At 36.6% G+C, this 17,148-nt stretch overlaps 1 protein-coding gene across 3 annotated transcripts; it reads left to right on the forward strand.

Annotated features, from left to right (window-relative positions):
- The first annotated feature begins 411 nt into the window (after positions 1 to 411).
- On the forward strand, positions 412 to 15,918 carry LOC110621276 (NADPH-dependent aldo-keto reductase, chloroplastic). 3 transcript variants are annotated; one of them, XM_021765492.2, is made up of 7 exons: positions 414 to 662; positions 796 to 846; positions 7,751 to 7,827; positions 13,547 to 13,634; positions 13,880 to 14,149; positions 14,342 to 14,587; positions 15,686 to 15,918. In XM_021765492.2, exons 1-7 carry the CDS (start codon positions 543 to 545, stop codon positions 15,770 to 15,772), a joined length of 939 nt encoding a protein of 312 aa, XP_021621184.1. In that variant the 5' UTR covers positions 414 to 542; the 3' UTR covers positions 15,773 to 15,918. The 3 variants fall into 3 exon arrangements, with proteins under 3 accessions (XP_021621187.1, XP_021621184.1, XP_021621185.1); XM_021765493.2 differs by having other exon boundaries at positions 535 to 662; positions 779 to 846; XM_021765495.2 differs by lacking the exons at positions 7,751 to 7,827; positions 13,547 to 13,634 and having other exon boundaries at positions 412 to 662.
- Positions 15,919 to 17,148: the final 1,230 nt, after the last annotated feature.

Raw genomic sequence — 17,148 nt, forward strand, 5'->3', positions numbered from 1 at the left:
AAAAAGTAATTAATAATTTTTTTAAAATTTTAAAAATATTTTAATTAATGTATTTTTCAAAATTAAAATATTAATTAATAAATTTTTTTATATTATAAAAATTAAAAAATAATTTTTTATAATATATATGTAAACATAATTTATTATTTATTTTTAAATCCATAACTATTTATAAATTAATTTATATTATTATTTTATTATTAAATATTATATTTAAAAAATATTTTATTTCTTATTTTTATATAAAAATTTATATTTATTTTTATATAAAAATTTATATTTATTTTTATCTGAACAGTTTTTAGGTTTTTAAAAGTAAATAATAAAAAAAAATTATTTTTAATTTTGAGGAAAAAAAAAACAAAAGAAATCGATACCAAAGGCAACCTAAACTGTTAGTGCCACGGCACTTGGCTAAAAAACAAGAAAGCGTTAACCTCCAATGCAGTCGACGGAATATGTCCATTTCAACTGTTTGTGAAACTTGAAGATACATAAAGCAAGAACACTGTTTCTGTCAATTTTCTCAGTTTTCTTCACTAATGGCGAAATCAATTAGATATTTTGAGTTAAAGACAGGAGCCAAAATCCCCTCCATTGGGTTAGGCACATGGAAGGCTGCCCCTGACGCCATCGTCGAGGCCATCACCGCCGCTGTCAAGGTACTGTATTTACATTTTCTGAAGAATTCTTCAAAACTGAATTAATTTACCGATGATGCTCCGCTCGCTTAGTGACACCATCACTATAACTTTGGTCTACTAACGTATTGTCAAAGAACTTTGTGACTTGCAGGTCGGATATCGACACATCGATTGTGCTCAAATGTATGGGAACGAGAAAGAGGTGATCATTTTGGATAATTTTCAGTTGATTATTTGGCTTCTCTTACCCTCAAACAATTTGTATAATTTAGTAAGAATCGATGGCTGGACTGGAGATTGCTTTCTTCAGTTATTCCAAATTCCAACCGGGCTAGAAAATTCTAGCATATTAGTACATGGAAATATTGATTTTACTTTGTGGGTTTGAATTTCTAAGATAACAGAGTGTTGCAGCTCTTCGACAGAAATCCAGACCCACTTGTAAGACCTTTAATCAAAACCAAACACCAAATACCTCATCCTATCATAAGCCCTTAACATTAACTACCTCCAGTGCCTCAAACACCTTTCCTAAGACATCTATTAATTCTTCTACCACCCAAATGAGTCAAAAACCAAGCCTATTAATCCACCCAGGAGAATTCCAACAACTCTGACCAGTAAGGAGATGGATGAAATGAGAGCTAAAAACCTCTGTTTCTGGCGTGATGAGAGGTATATTCCTGGCCACAAATGCAAAAAGAAACAGCTCTTTGTGTTGCAAGTGAAGGAGATAATTGATGAAGGTGAGCTAGACACTATGATTCAAGACATTGAAGCAGAAGAATATTGTATACAACAAGCTCAGATCTCTTTAAATGCATTATGGGGAACAGGGGGAAATCAGACCATGATCATTAGGGGATTCTTTGGCAGAAGGAGAATGCAAATTCTTATAGATACCGGAAGTACTCACAACTTCCTTAATGATAAATTAGCTTCTGAATTGCAAAATTCAGTAGTTCCTGTTCCTGGTTTGTGGGTAGAAATAGCCAATGGACAAGCAAACACACTATGATTCTAAATGTAATAAGTTTAGTTGGCAAATGCAGTGTCAGGAGTTTACTGCAGAAGTATTTTTGCTACCATTAGAGTCATATGATTTGATTCTGGAAATCCAGTGGTTAAGGACTCTTGGAACAATGCAATGGAATTTTGCTGAACTCAAGATGGCATTTGAATTGAATGGTAGGGAACACATATTAAGAGGAGAACAACCTGTGTTTGGGGGAATTCTGAATGTTCTTCATCTTAAGCAGGTGGATTGGCATACCATGGATTATGGACCCTTCCATAATTGCCCTATGAAGAATTTTGGGAGAATTTTGAATATTCTTGTATTTCACTCTTAATCTTTACAATTGGTTTACACGACTATTTATACACAAATAATTATATATAAACAGGAAGCAAATAATCAAATAATAATTACAAAGATAATTAAGGATTCTAATAAAATCAAATCATATTCCTAGAATTAGTTAGGATCAGCAAATAAGTCAACACTCCCTCTCAAGTTGATGCAAAGATGTCACACATGCCCAACTTGTAAATTAGATTATGGCAGATCTTGTTGTTGAGCCCTTTAGTAAACACATCCGCAAGTTGCCCAGTAGAAGTCACATGAACTAAGCTCAAGACACTTTCTGTTAATTTTTCTTTAATGAAGTGTCGATCAATTTCAATGTGCTTTGTTCGGTCATGTTGGACTGGATTTTGTGCTATACTTATAGCAGCTTTATTATCACAATACAAAGTTATTTTGTCTCTCTTGGGCAACCTCAACTCCTTCAATAACTTCTGCAACCATAAGAGTTCACACACACCTTGGGCCATTGCTCTGTATTGTGCTTCAGCACTTGACCGAGCAACAACACTTTGTTTTTTGCTCCTCCAGGTGACAAGGTTCCCTCCCACAACTGTGCAGTAGCCAGAGGTGGATCTCCTGTCATCGAGAGATCCTGCCCAATCTGCATTTGTAAAAGCTTCAACTCGAAGGTGACCATGTTTGGAGTAAAGAAGCCATTTCCCTAGCGCAGACTTTAGGTATCTCAAGATGCAAAGTACAACCTGCATATGAGTTTCGCGAGGGTCATGCATGAATTGGCTGACTAAGCTAACAACATAGGCTATATCCGGTCGAGTGTGTGAGAGATAAATCAACCTTCCTACCAATCTCTGGTATCTTTCAATATCCATGGACTCACCACTTCCTGCTTTCAGCTTGTGATTACTTTCAATGGAAGATTCTGCTGGTTTGCACCCCATCATACCAATTTCTTTCAAAAGATCCAGAATGTACTTTATTTGGGAGATGAAAATTCATTTTTCTGATCTAGCCACCTCGATACCTAGGAAATATTGTAATTTTCCTAGATCTTTGATTTCAAATTCCTGAGCCAACAACCTCTTTAGTTTAGCCATTTTCTCTTTGTCATCACCTGTCACCACTATATCATCAACATACACAATAAGAAGGGTGATCTTACCCTTGTGATGTTTAATAAACAGAGTGTGATCAGCATTGCTTTGTTGGTAACCAAAGGACATCATGGTTCTGCTAAACCTGTCAAACCAAGCTCTGGGAGATTATTTTAAACCATACAAAACCTTTTTTAACCTGCACACCTTTCCTTGTTTCTTCTCATCAGCAAACTCAGGAGAAATTTCCATAAACACTTCTTCCTCTAAATCTCCATGGAGGAAAGCATTCTTCACATCAAACTGTTGCAAGTCCCAATCCAAGTTGGCTACGCAAGATAACCGAACTCTGATTGAGTTCATTTTTGCAATTGGGGCAAATGTCTCTTGGTAATCCACTCCATAGGTTTGGGTGAATCCTTTAGCAACTAATTTGGCCTTAAATCGGTCAATTGTGCCATCAGCTTTGTGTTTCACTGTGAATATCCATTTACAGCCAACGAGTTTCTTCCCAGGTGGGAGAGTGACAAGCTCCCAGGTTTCATTTTTTGCCAATGCTTTCATCTCTTCAATCATTGCTTCCTTCCATTTAGGATCTGCAAGAGCTTTCTTCCAATCCTGTGGAATAGACACAGAGGAAATAGACAAGACAAATGCTCTATAGGAAGGAGACAAGGATTCATAAGAAAAAAAGTTAGAAATAGGGTCTTTTGTACAAGATCTGACCCCTTTTCTTTGTGCAATAGGTTTATCTAAGTCATTGGAGCATTCAAGAGTTGTGGGTAACTCACCAGAAGAAGATTCTTGACTTTGAGTAGACTGCATAATGGCTTCTTCTGCCTTGTTTCTCCTCGAATACCTTCTCAAATCTAGCTTGTCCAAACGACCAATTCTCTCTCCCTGATTGGACATCTCCCCCTGTCTATTAGAACTCAAACTTTCTAGTTGAACCATATCATTCAGAATCACAGAATTCGGGATCACCTCTTCTTGCTCATTATTCTCCCCTTGAAGAGGTGAGCGGATTCAGTTTCTTAGAAAGTAATATCCATACTGACTAGGTATTTCCTAGAGAGAGAATGATAATACTTGTATCCCTTCTGTGTTGGAGAATACCCAACAAACACACATTTAAGAGTTTTGGGATCCAATTACCCTGCCGTCCTAGTATGGACAAAGCAAATACACCCAAATACTTTTCGTGGAACAATGTATGAATTCTTCTCTTGTAGAACCGCTAAAGGACTCATAAAGTCAAGGGTCTTGAGAGGCATTCTATTGATAAGATAAGTAGATGCAAGGATTGCATCTCTCCAATATTTTTTGGGTAGATTCATGGTGAACATAAGAGATCGAGCTACCTCCAATAGATGCCTATTTTTCCTCTCAACAACGCCATTTTGAGCACTAGTATAAGGACAACTAGTCTGGTGTACTATCCCATTACTCTCCAAATAAGCAGAAAAGCTACTATCCATGTATTCTCTTCCATTGTCAGTTCTCAAAATTTTCATTTTAGTATCAAATTGAGTACAAACCATCTTATGAAAGGATTGAAAACAAGAAAAGACATCACTTTTAGCTTTAATCAAATAGACCCAAGTCATTCGAGTGCAACAATCAATAAAGGTGACAAACCATCGATTACTAGACAATGAGACAATTTGAGTAGGCCCCTAAACATAAGAATGAATAGTCGCAAAAGGAATTTGACTTTTATTATGACTAAAAGGATAGGATGTTCTAGTGTGTTTAGCATACTCACAAGCATCACAAAATAGAGAATCAAACTGAGTTCTAGTAAACAAATTAGGATAAAGTTTTTCTAAGGCAAAAAATGATGGATGCCCTAACCGTCTGTGCCATTGTATTTTTTCCTGATTGACATCCTTATTTTCTCCAAAACAGGCTTGAGATATTGAAGAACCTAGATCACCCTCCAACATATATAAGCCATCATGCAGCCTATCATTGCCAATTCTCTTTCCTGTGCGAAGATCCTGAATAACACAATGATCAGAAAAGAATTCAATTTTACAGTTAAGGGCATTGGTGATAGCATTGACAGATAAAAGGTTGACAGGAAAGTGGAGAACATAAATGATGGATGATAATTTAATGTTGGATATGCAAATAACGGAACCTGTTCTGGATATGGGAGTAAAATAGCCATCAGCAATTTTGACACTATCTTTGGTTAGAGAAGGAAAATAATTGAGAAAGCCTTTAGAAGAATCTGTCATGTGTTTATTCGCACCAGAATCGATAATCCATGGAACATTATTAAGAGAGGAAGCATTATCTGACTTTACAAAGTTAGATGTGGCACCGGAGGACAAGCAATCAAAGTTAGGAATCGAGACCTTTTTACCTTCTGCCATAGTAAAGATTTATGAACCGTGAAAGAATAGGAGGTACTCAAGGTTGTACACACAAGAGAGCCCAATCGATTCACCAAAAGACCGGGTAGCGGCAAAGGAAGGCTGGAAAGATGGTCGGAATCGTCGCCGGAGTGTTCGGAGCAGCGTTAGGCGATTGGTCACGTGCCTGGAAGGGGAGGCGCGTGAGCCTCACGCGCGGGCTTTTTCGGCGTCGGAGTTGGGTGATCGGCTGGCGACAGTCCTAGTGCCGGCGATGAGAGGAGGAAAGACTCCTAGATGGGTTCGTACTAAAAAAAGGTTGATCTAGGGTTTTGAAACCCTAAAGAGGAAAAAATTGAATTTGAACCCTAAAATTAGGAAAAAACTCTGAATCCATGAAGAATTTTGAGAAAATTTAGCGAATTCTTGTATTTCACTATTAATCTTTACAATTGGTCTATATGACTACTATATACACAAAGAATTATATCTAAACAGGAAGCAAATAATCAAATAATAATTACAGAGATAATTAAAAATCCTAATAAAATCAAATCATATCCCTAGAATCAGTTAGGATCAGTAAATAAGTCAACAGTAGCAATTAAAGGATCTTGGCAGACCAATTCCTCTATCCAAAGAATTATTCAAGAATTATAGCAAGATCTACAGTCCCACCCACAGTATTCCTGGACTGAGGATCTATTGAGAAGAAGGGGCAAGTTGGTGATTGGGAATTCAACTGAATTGAAGCAGAAATTCTTGCAGCTGTATCATAATTCTGCTTTAGGGGGGAATTCAAGTGTCTCTGCAAATAAAAACAGGCTTTCTTCTATGGTATATTGGAAGGGTTTATCTAAGATTGTGAGGTAGTATGTCAGAAATTGTGTGGTCTGTCAAAAGAATAAATATGAGTCTGTAGCAAACCCAGAAACATTGCAGCCACTTCCCATACCCAAGGTTATCTTCACCAACATTACTATGGATTTCATTGAGACCCTTCGAAATCAAATGGAAAGATTGTAATTATGGTAGTAATTGACAGGCTTACCAAGTATGCACATTTTATTGGCCTTCAGCACCCTTACTCTGCAAAAACAATAGCTCAAACAGTAGCTCAAGTATTCCTTGATCATGTCTACAAGCTGCATTGTATGCCTACAGTTATTAGTGATAGAGATCCACTATTCACCAGCCAATTTTGGCAAGAGGTCTTCAAATTGCAGAAAGTCTCACTAAACCTTTCTATTGCCTATCATCCACAATCAGATGGTCAGACTGAGGTAGTCTGGCCGAATATTGGTATAATACAACATACCATTCTACCATTAAAATGTCTCCTTTTGAGGCTCTTTACAGGTACTCTCCTCTATTGCACATTCCTTATTTTCCTAAGGATTCCAATATAGCTGCTGTTGACCTTCTCATGAGAGATAAGGAATTTGCAGCTGATAGGATGAAGAAATTAGCTGTGTTTTAGCTGATAAATACAGAACTGACAGGGAGTTTCAGATTGGAGATATGGTTTTTCTTAAGCTCAAGGCTTTTATCCAACATTTTGTTTCCAGGGTGCATATTAAGTTGAGACAAAGGTACTATAGCCCCTATGAAGTGTTGGAGAAAATTGGTCCATTTGCATACAAATTGGTATTACCATAGGGTGCTAAAATACATGATGTCTTTCATGTTTCACTTCTCAAGAAGGCTTCTTTTCATCCTTCATACATTGCTTCCATTGACATTCTTGATTTTGCCAGTGAACAGGATCCTATCCCTCAAGCCGTTTTGGAAAGGAGGATTGTCAACTGCCATAACAAGGCTGCCACTCAGTTGATCATTCATTGGCAGCATTGCTCTCCAGTGGATTCCACTTGGGAAATTCCTTGATGACAAGGAGCATCTCGAGTGGTGGGTATTCTTGTGTGTAATTAAATAAAACGGCGCATTTTATATGTTAATGAAACAGTGCGTATGGGTGAGAGTTAAAGGAGAAGTGAGGAGAGTGTTTTCCTCTTTTGTTTTTTGTGTAACGGTCTTATAGGGACTCATGAAGTTTGTTAGCCAGCTGTCCAGAGAGAGAGAGGGAGAGCATCATCTCTATATGCTTATAAGGATATGATTCTCTTGTACTGAGCATGCTATTGATTAATGAGATATTGAGAATTCTGGTATTATTTCCTTTTTCTATTCTTAGTTGCAACACAGAGCCAATTACACTTACTAATTTTCGGCTTCTCTTCTTTTCACAATTGCGAGGGAACTCTTTTTTCTTTTTTTCTTTTTTTTTTTCATTGAAGAATTAATCATTTCTTTTGGCTCGTGCAGACTGGTTTTGCTCTGAAGAAGGTTGTTGAAGATGGTTTAGTGAAACGTGAAGAATTATTTATCACCTCCAAACTTTGGTATGCATTTTGTAGAAATATAATATTTGATGTTGTTTTTCATAATAAATATTACAATCTATTTATATATAAAAGACGGTATCTAAATAGGAAAGAAAATCAAGTCTATAATTATACAATCCCTAAGATTAAGGGACTAACCCATCTATCAATATTTACTTCCTATATTAATATATTTACTTCCTATAATCTATAACACTCCCCCCCTCAAGTTGGAGCATAAATGTTAATCATGCCCAACTTGTTACATATATAATCAACTCGTCCCATACAGCTTAACAGATACCGAATTTATAAACCCAATTTCTTCCAATAATTAACGTACCCACAAAACTTCAGAAACGGTTTTTGCCATGACTCGGCATTTAGATTCAGCACTAGAACGGGAGACCACATTTTCTCAACTTGGTAAAACGCCTTACTGTGAATAGAATTTCGAATCCATGAACAGTACTGGTGACTCGTGAACAGTACCCTATGAACAGTACTCGTGAACAGTACCCGAGGAACAGTACTCGTGAACAGTACCCCCGATGAACAGTACTCGTGAACAATACCCCCGATGAACAGTACCCGATGAATAATTCCCGTGAACAATACTTGATGAATAATTCTCGTGAAAAATACCTGATGAACAGAGCCTTAAGTCTCCAAGTGTTACCCTTTATGGATAACCCAAATGAACATAGCTCTAAGTCTCCAAGTGTTACCCTTTATGGATAACCCAAATGAACATAAACCTAAGTCTCCAAATGTTACCCTTTATGAATAACCCAAATGAATAGAACCCTAAGTCTCCAAATGTTACCCTTTATGAGTAACCCAAATGAATAGAGCCCTACGTGAGTAACCCAAATGAACAGAGCCCTAAGTCTCTAAATGTTACCCTTTGTGAATAACCCAAATAAACAGAGCCCTAAGTCTCCAAATGTTACTCTTTATGAGTAACCCAAATGAACAGATCCAAATGTTACTCTTTATGAGTAACCCAAATGAACAGAGCGCTAGGTCTCCAAATGTTATCCTTTATGAGTAACCCAAATGAACAGAGCCCTAAGTCTCCAAATGTTACCCTTTGTGAGTAACCTAAATGAACAGAATCTTAAGTCTCCAAATGTTACTCTTTTATGGGTAACCCAAATAAATAGAGCCCTAAATCTCCAAAAGTTACTCCAAAAGTTACTCTTTATGGGTAACCCAAATGAATAATATCAAAAAGACGCCTTCACCCAGCACCCAAACGGCAAACGAATCACAAATCTGACAAGAGAGCTGCAAGGCGACTTTGGCATCCTTTCTAGGTGAACGGTGAGAGACAAATATTATCCTAGATGGATAACACAAAAGAACAGGAGTCCTGAGTCACCAAAATTTAAAACTTGACGAGAAAGAAAATAAATCTCTACAAACCTGGCTCTGATACCATGTAGAAATATAATATTTGATGTTGTTTTTCATAATAAATATTACAATCTATTTATATATAAAAGACGGTATCTAAATAGGAAAGAAAATCGAGTCTATAATTATACAATCCCTAAGATTAAGGGACTAACCCATCTATCAATATTTACTTCCTATATTAATATATTTACTTCCTATAATCTATAACACATTTTGTTAGTTTTCTTTTTCTAGGAAGTTTTATGAATTTTGCACTGACATGGAGGTCTATTGGGCTTGTGTAAAATTGAGAAATTTTCGAATTTATGTTCAAATTTGTTATAGGTTATAGGAAGTAAATATGTTAATATATGAAGTAAATATTGATAGATGGGTTAGTTACTTCATCTTAGGGATTGTATAATCATAGGCTTGATTTTCCTTCCTGTTTAGATACCATCTCTCATGTATAAATAGGCTGTAATCTTTATTGTGATACAACAACAAATATTATTATTCAACATGGTATCAGAGCCTTTCTCGTAGAAATTTAATTTTTTTTCCTCTCTCGTCAAGTTTTAAATTTTTTTTGGAGACTTAGAGCTCTATTCATTTGAGTTACCCATAAAAGGTAACATTTGGATCTCACTGTCGCTGGAGTTGCCACATCGTCCCCTTGTCAAATCTGAGGTTTGTTTGCCGTTCGTGTATTGGGTGGAGGTGGTTTTTTTTTCTCGGTACTGTTCATCGGCACTATTCACGGGCACTGTTCACGGGTACTGTTCTACAGAATAAGAATCAGCGCACACAAATGGCGCATATGGCAGTTAAGGCCCCTTCAGATCAGGGAATTTTGATATCTGCAGATGAGTATGCACAATTCATCCAATACCAGACATCTCTGAAATCCTCTAATTCCTCCTCTATCACTGCAATTGCCGAGTCAGGTAACTCTACTGCATGTCTTGTATCTTCATCCTCTAAATGGGTTATTGATTCTGGTGCTACTGATCATATGTCAGGTAATTCTACCCTTTTGTCCAATCTTGAGTCTCATGCATCGCCTTCTTATGTTACTTTTGCTGATGGTACTAAATATTTTGTCATGGGTTCTGGTCATGTCAACTTAACCCCTTCTCTTTCTGTATCCTCTGTGTTATGTCTCCCTAAGTTCGCATTTAATTTGCTTTCTGTTAGTAAACTCACTCGTGCATTGAATTGTTGTGTCTCATTCTTTCCTGATCACTGTATTTTTCAGGATCTTTCGACGAAGTAGATTATTGGTAGAGGGCGTGAGTCAGAGGGTCTCTATATCTTGGAACAACAACTACTTAGATCTCTTGTATGCTCCAGGCGTTTAACACCTTTTGATGTTCATTATCGTTTAGGGCATCCTTCTCTCTCGGCTTTGAAGAAGTTATATCCACAGTTTCATTCTTTGTCTGTTTTAGATTGTGAGTCTTATTAATTTGCTAAACATTATCATTTACTTTCAGTGTCTCGAGTCAACAAATGGACTTCGTCCCCCTTTGAGTTAGTACATTCAGATGTTTGGGGTCCTTGTCCTACTGTGTCTAAGTCTGGCTTTAAGTACTGTTACTTTTGTTGATGACTTCTCTCGTACTACTTGGTTATTTTTAATGAAGAGTCGTTCTGAATTATTTTCTATCTTTTGTGCGTTTCATGCTGAAATCCAAACCCAATTCAATATTCCCATTCGTATATTGCAAAGTGATAATGCTAAAGAGTATCTCTCTGGGGAATTTCAATCTTATTTGTTACAATAAAGGATTCTTCATCAGTCCTCTTGTGTTGACACTCCTTCACAAAATGGAGTTGCCGAAAGAAAAAAGCGACATCTTCTTGAAGTAGCCAGAGCCCTCTTATTCCAAATGAAAGTACCTAAATGTTTTTGGGCTGATGCTGTATCCACGGCTTGTTTTTTGATCAATCGCATGTCTTCCTCCATCCTTCATGGTGATATTCCTTATAATATTTTGTTTCCCACTGAATCTTTGTTTCCTATTGAGCCACGTATCTTTGGGTGTACTTGTTTCGTTCGTGATGTTCGTCCACAAGTTACTAAATTGGATTCCAAATCACTCAAATGTGTCTTCCTTGGCTACTCTCGACGTCAGAAAGGGTATCGTTGTTTTTCTTATGATTTGAATCGGTATCTTGTGTTTGCGGATGTAACATTCTTTGAGTGCACTCCGTTTTTTCCGCCATCATCTGTTTATAACACTCAAGGGGAGGAAGATGACCTCTTGTTATACACTGTTCGCTCTCTGTCTCCTCAAACTACTCCTACACCTTTCGCTCATGTGCCAGGTCGCCCTCCCATCTTTCATGTGTATTCCAGACGCTTAGAGGACTCTGACTCCGCTCCACTGCACGCTTCTTCGTTGATAGATCCTGCTCCCACTGATCCTTCACTGTCTGATTTGGGTTTGCCCATTGCTCTTCGCAAAGGTAAACGTACTTGCACTTATCCTATTTCAGCTTGTGTCTCTTATGATCAATTATCCTCTTCTTCTCGTTGTTTTGCTACTGCTTTAGATTCTATTTCAGTTCCCAAAACTGTTATTGAGGCTTTGTCCCATCCTGGTTGGCGTGCTGTAATGGAAGAGGAAATGATGGCTCTTGACACTAATGGTACTTGGGAGTTGATGTCCTTGCCCCCAAGAAAGCGGGCTATTGGGTGCAAATGGGTGTTTGCAGTGAAAGTAAATCCTGATGGATCTGTTGCTCGCCTCAAGGCCCGTTTAGTAGCCAAAGGTTATGCACAAACTTATGGAGTTGACTATTCTGATACATTTTCCCCAGTTGCCAAGCTCGTATCTGTTCGATTGTTTATTTCCTTGGTAGCTACACATGATTGGCCTTTGCATCAACTGGATATTAAAAATGCTTTTCTTCATGGTGATCTTCAGGAGGAGGTTTATATTGAGCAACCACCTGGTTTTGTTGCTCAGGGTGAGTCAGGCAAGGTTTGTAGACTTCGAAAATCCCTTTATGGCTTGAAACAGAGTCCTCGGGCATGGTTTGTCAGGTTTAGTGAGGTGGTCCAACAGTTTGGAATGAAGATGAGTAAGTGTGATCACTCAATGTTTTATAGAAATTCTGATAGTGGAGTAATTCTGCTTGTAGTATATGTGGATGATATCGTTATCACAGGAAGTGACATTACTGGCATCACATCCCTAAAAGGATTTCTTAAAACACAGTTTCATACAAAGGATTTGGGTTCATTGAAATATTTCTTAGGAATCGAAGTTATGCGGTGTAAGAAAGGCATCTTCTTGTCTCAAAGAAAATATGTTCTTGATTTGTTAGCAGAAATAGGAAAATTGGGTGGTAAGCCTTGTAGTGCCCCAATGACCACTAACCTTCAACTTACCACAGAAGACAGTGAGCCATTTGCAAATCCTGAAAGGTATAGAAGATTAGTTGGCAAGCTGAATTATTTGATGGTGACTCATCCTGATATTGCATATTCAGTGAGTGTGGTAAGTCAGTTTATGTCCTCTCCTACGGTTGCCCAGTGGCATGCTTTGGGACAGATTCTTTGTTACCTTAAAGGGGTCCAGGGCGAGGGCGGTAACCATGGGCACTCAAATATTGAATGCTTTTCTGATGCTGATTGGGTAGGCTCAAAGGTTGATAGGAGGTCAACTACTGGGTATTGTGTTTTTGTGGGAGGAAACTTGGTCTCATGGAAAAGTAAGAAGCAAAATGTGGTCTCCCGTTCTAGTGCTGAATCTGAATATTGAGCCATGACACAAGCTTTTTGTGAAGTCTTGTGGGTACGTCAACTATTAGAAGAAGTTGGGTTCACAAATTCGGTGCCTGCTAAGTTGTGGTGTGATAATCAAGCAGCTATTCACATTGTCTCCAATCCAGTATTTCACAAGAGGACTAAACACATTAAAATTGATTATCGTTTTGTTCGTGAAAAGATCCAACAAAAGATAATATCAACAGGACATATCCGAACTGGAGAACAATTAGGAGATATATTCACTAAAGCTCTAAATGGAACTCGAGTTGATTATATATATAACAAGTTGGGCATGATTAACATTTATGCTCCAACTTGAAGGGGAGTGTTATAGGTTATAGGAAGTAAATATGTTAATATAGGAAGTAAATATTGATAGATGGGTTAGTTACTTAATCTTAGGAATTGTATAATCATAGGCTTGATTTTCCTTCCTGTTTAGATACCGTCTCTCATGTATAAATAGGTTGTAATCTTTATTGTGATACAACAACAAATATTATCATTCAACAAAATTCAATTCAGTATGCGGTAAAACATTATAATTATCTGCAGGAACACTGATCATGCGCCAGAAGATGTTCCAGAGGCACTGAGCAGAACTTTGCATGACTTGCAACTTGACTATGTTGATCTATACCTTGTATTGATACTAAACTAAGCTTCACTTTATCACTTAATTTTCCTATCGAAAACAAATTCTTGCATAAATATAATATTTGATTTTGATCATTTGGCTTAAGAGTTCACTATTAAATTATTCCTTGATGTGCTTCCAGATAAATTTTAAACAATGACTTGGGAGTCATACCAGCATCCTTCTCAGTTTCTTTATTGTAAATCTACTTTTTCCCTCTCTCTAACAGCATGTGTTGAAACCTTTTGAAGATCCATTGGCCTGTCAGCATGAAAAAGGGAGGCTTGTGGCCTGAAAACCTTACCCAACCAGACATAACTAGTACATGGAGAGCAGTGGAGGCGATCTATGATTCTGGCAAAGCTAGAGCTATTGGTGTTAGTAATTTCTCATCAAAGAAGCTTGAGAATCTGTTGGCGGTTGCACGGGTACCTCCTGCTGTAAACCAAGTGGAATGCCATCCCGTATGGCAGCAAGAAAAGCTTCATGCCTTCTGTAAATCCAAAGGGGTTCACCTATCTGTGAGTGCACACTGTTGTTGTTTCCTGCTCTTGCAGAAGAAACATTCATAATAAATTTTTCCATGATGACATTAATATCGAGCAGCGGCTTTGATGCAAATTGATTAATTTCTTTTGTTTTGTTGCTTTCATTTTTCAGACATGTACAAGTTGATTTTGCATATAAGATTCTGTTCAATTTTCCTGTTTCAGGGGTACATACCATTGGGCTCTCCTGGTTCAGGGAAAGAGGTCGAGGTTCTCAAACATCCAGTTCTCAAAATGGTGGCAGAGAAATTGGGGAAGACTCCTGCACAGGTGGCTCTTCGATGGGGTCTCCAAATGGGTCATAGTGTACTTCCCAAGAGCACAAATGATGCAAGGATTAGGGAAAATTTTGATGTTTTTGATTGGTCCATTCCTGAAGATTTGTTTTCCAAGTTCTCTGAAATTGGGCAGGTCAGTAATATTTTGCAGTTATCTTCTTTCCAATGTCTAAGTCTTTCATTCACCATTCACACCCTTCATGTATGCTACTTCTCTTAGTAGCTTCATTTCAACTATAGCATAGTAGCATCCTGTACAATTTTGAATTGAAGGGGTAGAGGGTGGGCTTGAGTCAAGAGTCAATGAGTGAGAATGAGCTTGCTTAAGATTAGGACCAGCTGTTGCTAAAAGGTTGTAGTTACTTGGCCCAGGTCCCTAGTAAGCCCATGTCCCTTCTAAACCTATTAAAATTTTTGTAGTTGTTAGATGTGGGATTCTAGACGCATGCTAGCATCTGCCACAAGTCCATCAAATGAGTAGCATGGTTCCTATCCATGTTTCTCATTTTTTTTTGTTTTTGATAAATTTAAGATATTACCCTCATGTTGATGCTAAGATTGAGCTTAATTACCTTCTTGTTTTTGTTAATTCTTGGGTGTCAACTGCTATATAGGATTACCACTCATGTATGAGCTTTAATCAATGTGCCCTTGGACACTTCCATATATATCAGACAAATCACACTTGGATATAATGGACTATTAGCTAGAGCTGTAGGTGTAATAGCAAAACTAATTTGCAAAACTAGTTTCTATTTGTCAGTCTTATGTTTGGAATGAAAGGATCCAATTCATTTTAACTTAAAAAAATATGTTAAAAGAAATAAAAATTACACATTATTGTATAAAAATTTATTTGAATTCTTTTCTTGCAAGTAAATTTTTCTAGGCTTATGTTTGGAATGAAAGGATCCAATTCATTTTAACTTTAAAAAAATATGTTAAAAGAAATCGAAATTACACATTATTGTATAAAAATTTATTTGAATTCTTTTCTTGCAAATGAATTTTTCTAGATGCAGTAAAGGCTTTGATATATGCATTTCTCTCTTGATTTTGACGAGACGACAATATGGTCTACTCTAGTGAATTGTTTGATTGAATAGTTTTTTATTGAATACATACGGGTTCTTGTGGGTGTTCATTGTTTAAGTCTGCTTTGTCGAGATGAGATGCTAGCATGTCCTTTACATCTGTTTTAGATGATAAACTCTGGGCTTTAATTTTGCAGGAGAGGCTAGTTAAGGGTTTTAACCTTGTGCATGAAACTTATGGTGCATATAAGACCATTGACGAACTATGGGATGGTGAATTGTGACCTATCGCTGGATTTATAGACATTAGATTTCTGTCTTTCAACCGGTTTGGTTTGGTTAAACATAATTTCAATGTTCTGGCAAGCAATTCAATTTGCATTAGACAATTTCAATGTTCTGTCAAGCAATTCAATTTGCATTGGATAAACTTGTCTACTTAAAAAGTAAATTAACAAAGAGCAATAGTGTAGTGTTCAAAGTGGGAAATGAGCGGGTAATCGGTTGGTTACATGGGAATGAAATTCTGCCAGGTCTGCCTTTTGTTTAATATCATTGTAGTGTTAAAACATTTCGAGTTGGGGCTATATTGAAACCGAAACCAATTTAAAATTGTTTTGAAATTTGATCTTTTTTATCTCGAACAATTCGAACTAAAACAATTTCAAATGGAAATTTATTTGATATCAGATTCTAACTTGATATCAGATTGAAATCGACCTGTAGTTAGGACTAGATAAATGAAATTGTGCCTAGTGAAATTGAAAGCCCTTAAAACTTAAAATAATAGCCAATTTTGATTTTGGTCTTATATTTTTATTAAGGGTAAACTGCAATTTAGTATCTCTGATTTAGTGAAATACAACCTTTCGTCTCTCTATTTTAAAAAACCTTCAATTTAATCATTCACATTTAAAAAAACAGCAAAATAGTCCCTACTGTTAAATTTTCAGTTAACTTTCTATTTATTTTAATAAAAATGACTAAACTACCCTTTTTTCCTCATCCTTCTCCTTTTTTCGATCATTTTCTTCCTTTTCTCCTCTTCTTCCTTTTCTTCTCCTCCTTCCCCTCCTCCTTCTTCTTCTTCTTTTTCTTTTTCTCCTTCTCCTTCTTTTCCCGATCCTTTCTCCTCCTTTTCCTTCTCCTCCTCCTCCCGATCCTCTTCTTCCTTTTCTCCTCATCTTCCTCCTCCTCCTCGTCCTCCTCCTACTCCTTCTTCTTCTTTTCCCAATCCTTTCTCTTCCTCCTCCTCCTCCTCCTCCTTCTTGTGTGTTGAGATGTAGTGAATACTATTTGGTTGAGTTTTTTTACTTAAAGGGTAGTTTAGTCTTTTTCATTAAAATAAACGGAAGGTTAACTGAAAATTTGACGGTAGGGACTATTTTGTAGTTTTTTTAAATGTGAAGGATTAAATTGAAGATTTTTTAAAACAGAGGGATGAAATGTTGTATTTTACTAAATCAGAGGGATTAAATTACAGTTTATCCTTTTATTAAAATAATTAAAATTTTAAATTAAACGGTTTAAACTGATTAATCAAAATAAGTGAACAAAATTGATTTAATTTAAATTCTATTTATCTTACAAGAAAATATATTTTTTAATATTTTAATATATTTTTTAAAATTGTTAATATTTTATAAATATTTTAATATAT

The sequence above is a fragment of the Manihot esculenta genome, chromosome 8 (genome assembly GCF_001659605.2).
Source record: "Manihot esculenta cultivar AM560-2 chromosome 8, M.esculenta_v8, whole genome shotgun sequence".
Lineage (NCBI taxonomy): Eukaryota > Viridiplantae > Streptophyta > Magnoliopsida > Malpighiales > Euphorbiaceae > Manihot > Manihot esculenta.

Bases quoted from the DNA above. Each gene is read 5' to 3' on its own strand.
- LOC110621276 (XM_021765492.2), top strand. From the start codon at position 543: ATGGCGAAATCAATTAGATATTTTGAGTTAAAGACAGGAGCCAAAATC. The intron at 663-795 runs GTACTGTATTTA...TGTGACTTGCAG, and splicing joins CCATCACCGCCGCTGTCAAG to GTCGGATATCGACACATCGA. The intron at 14,588-15,685 runs GTCAGTAATATT...TTAATTTTGCAG, and splicing joins AGTTCTCTGAAATTGGGCAG to GAGAGGCTAGTTAAGGGTTT.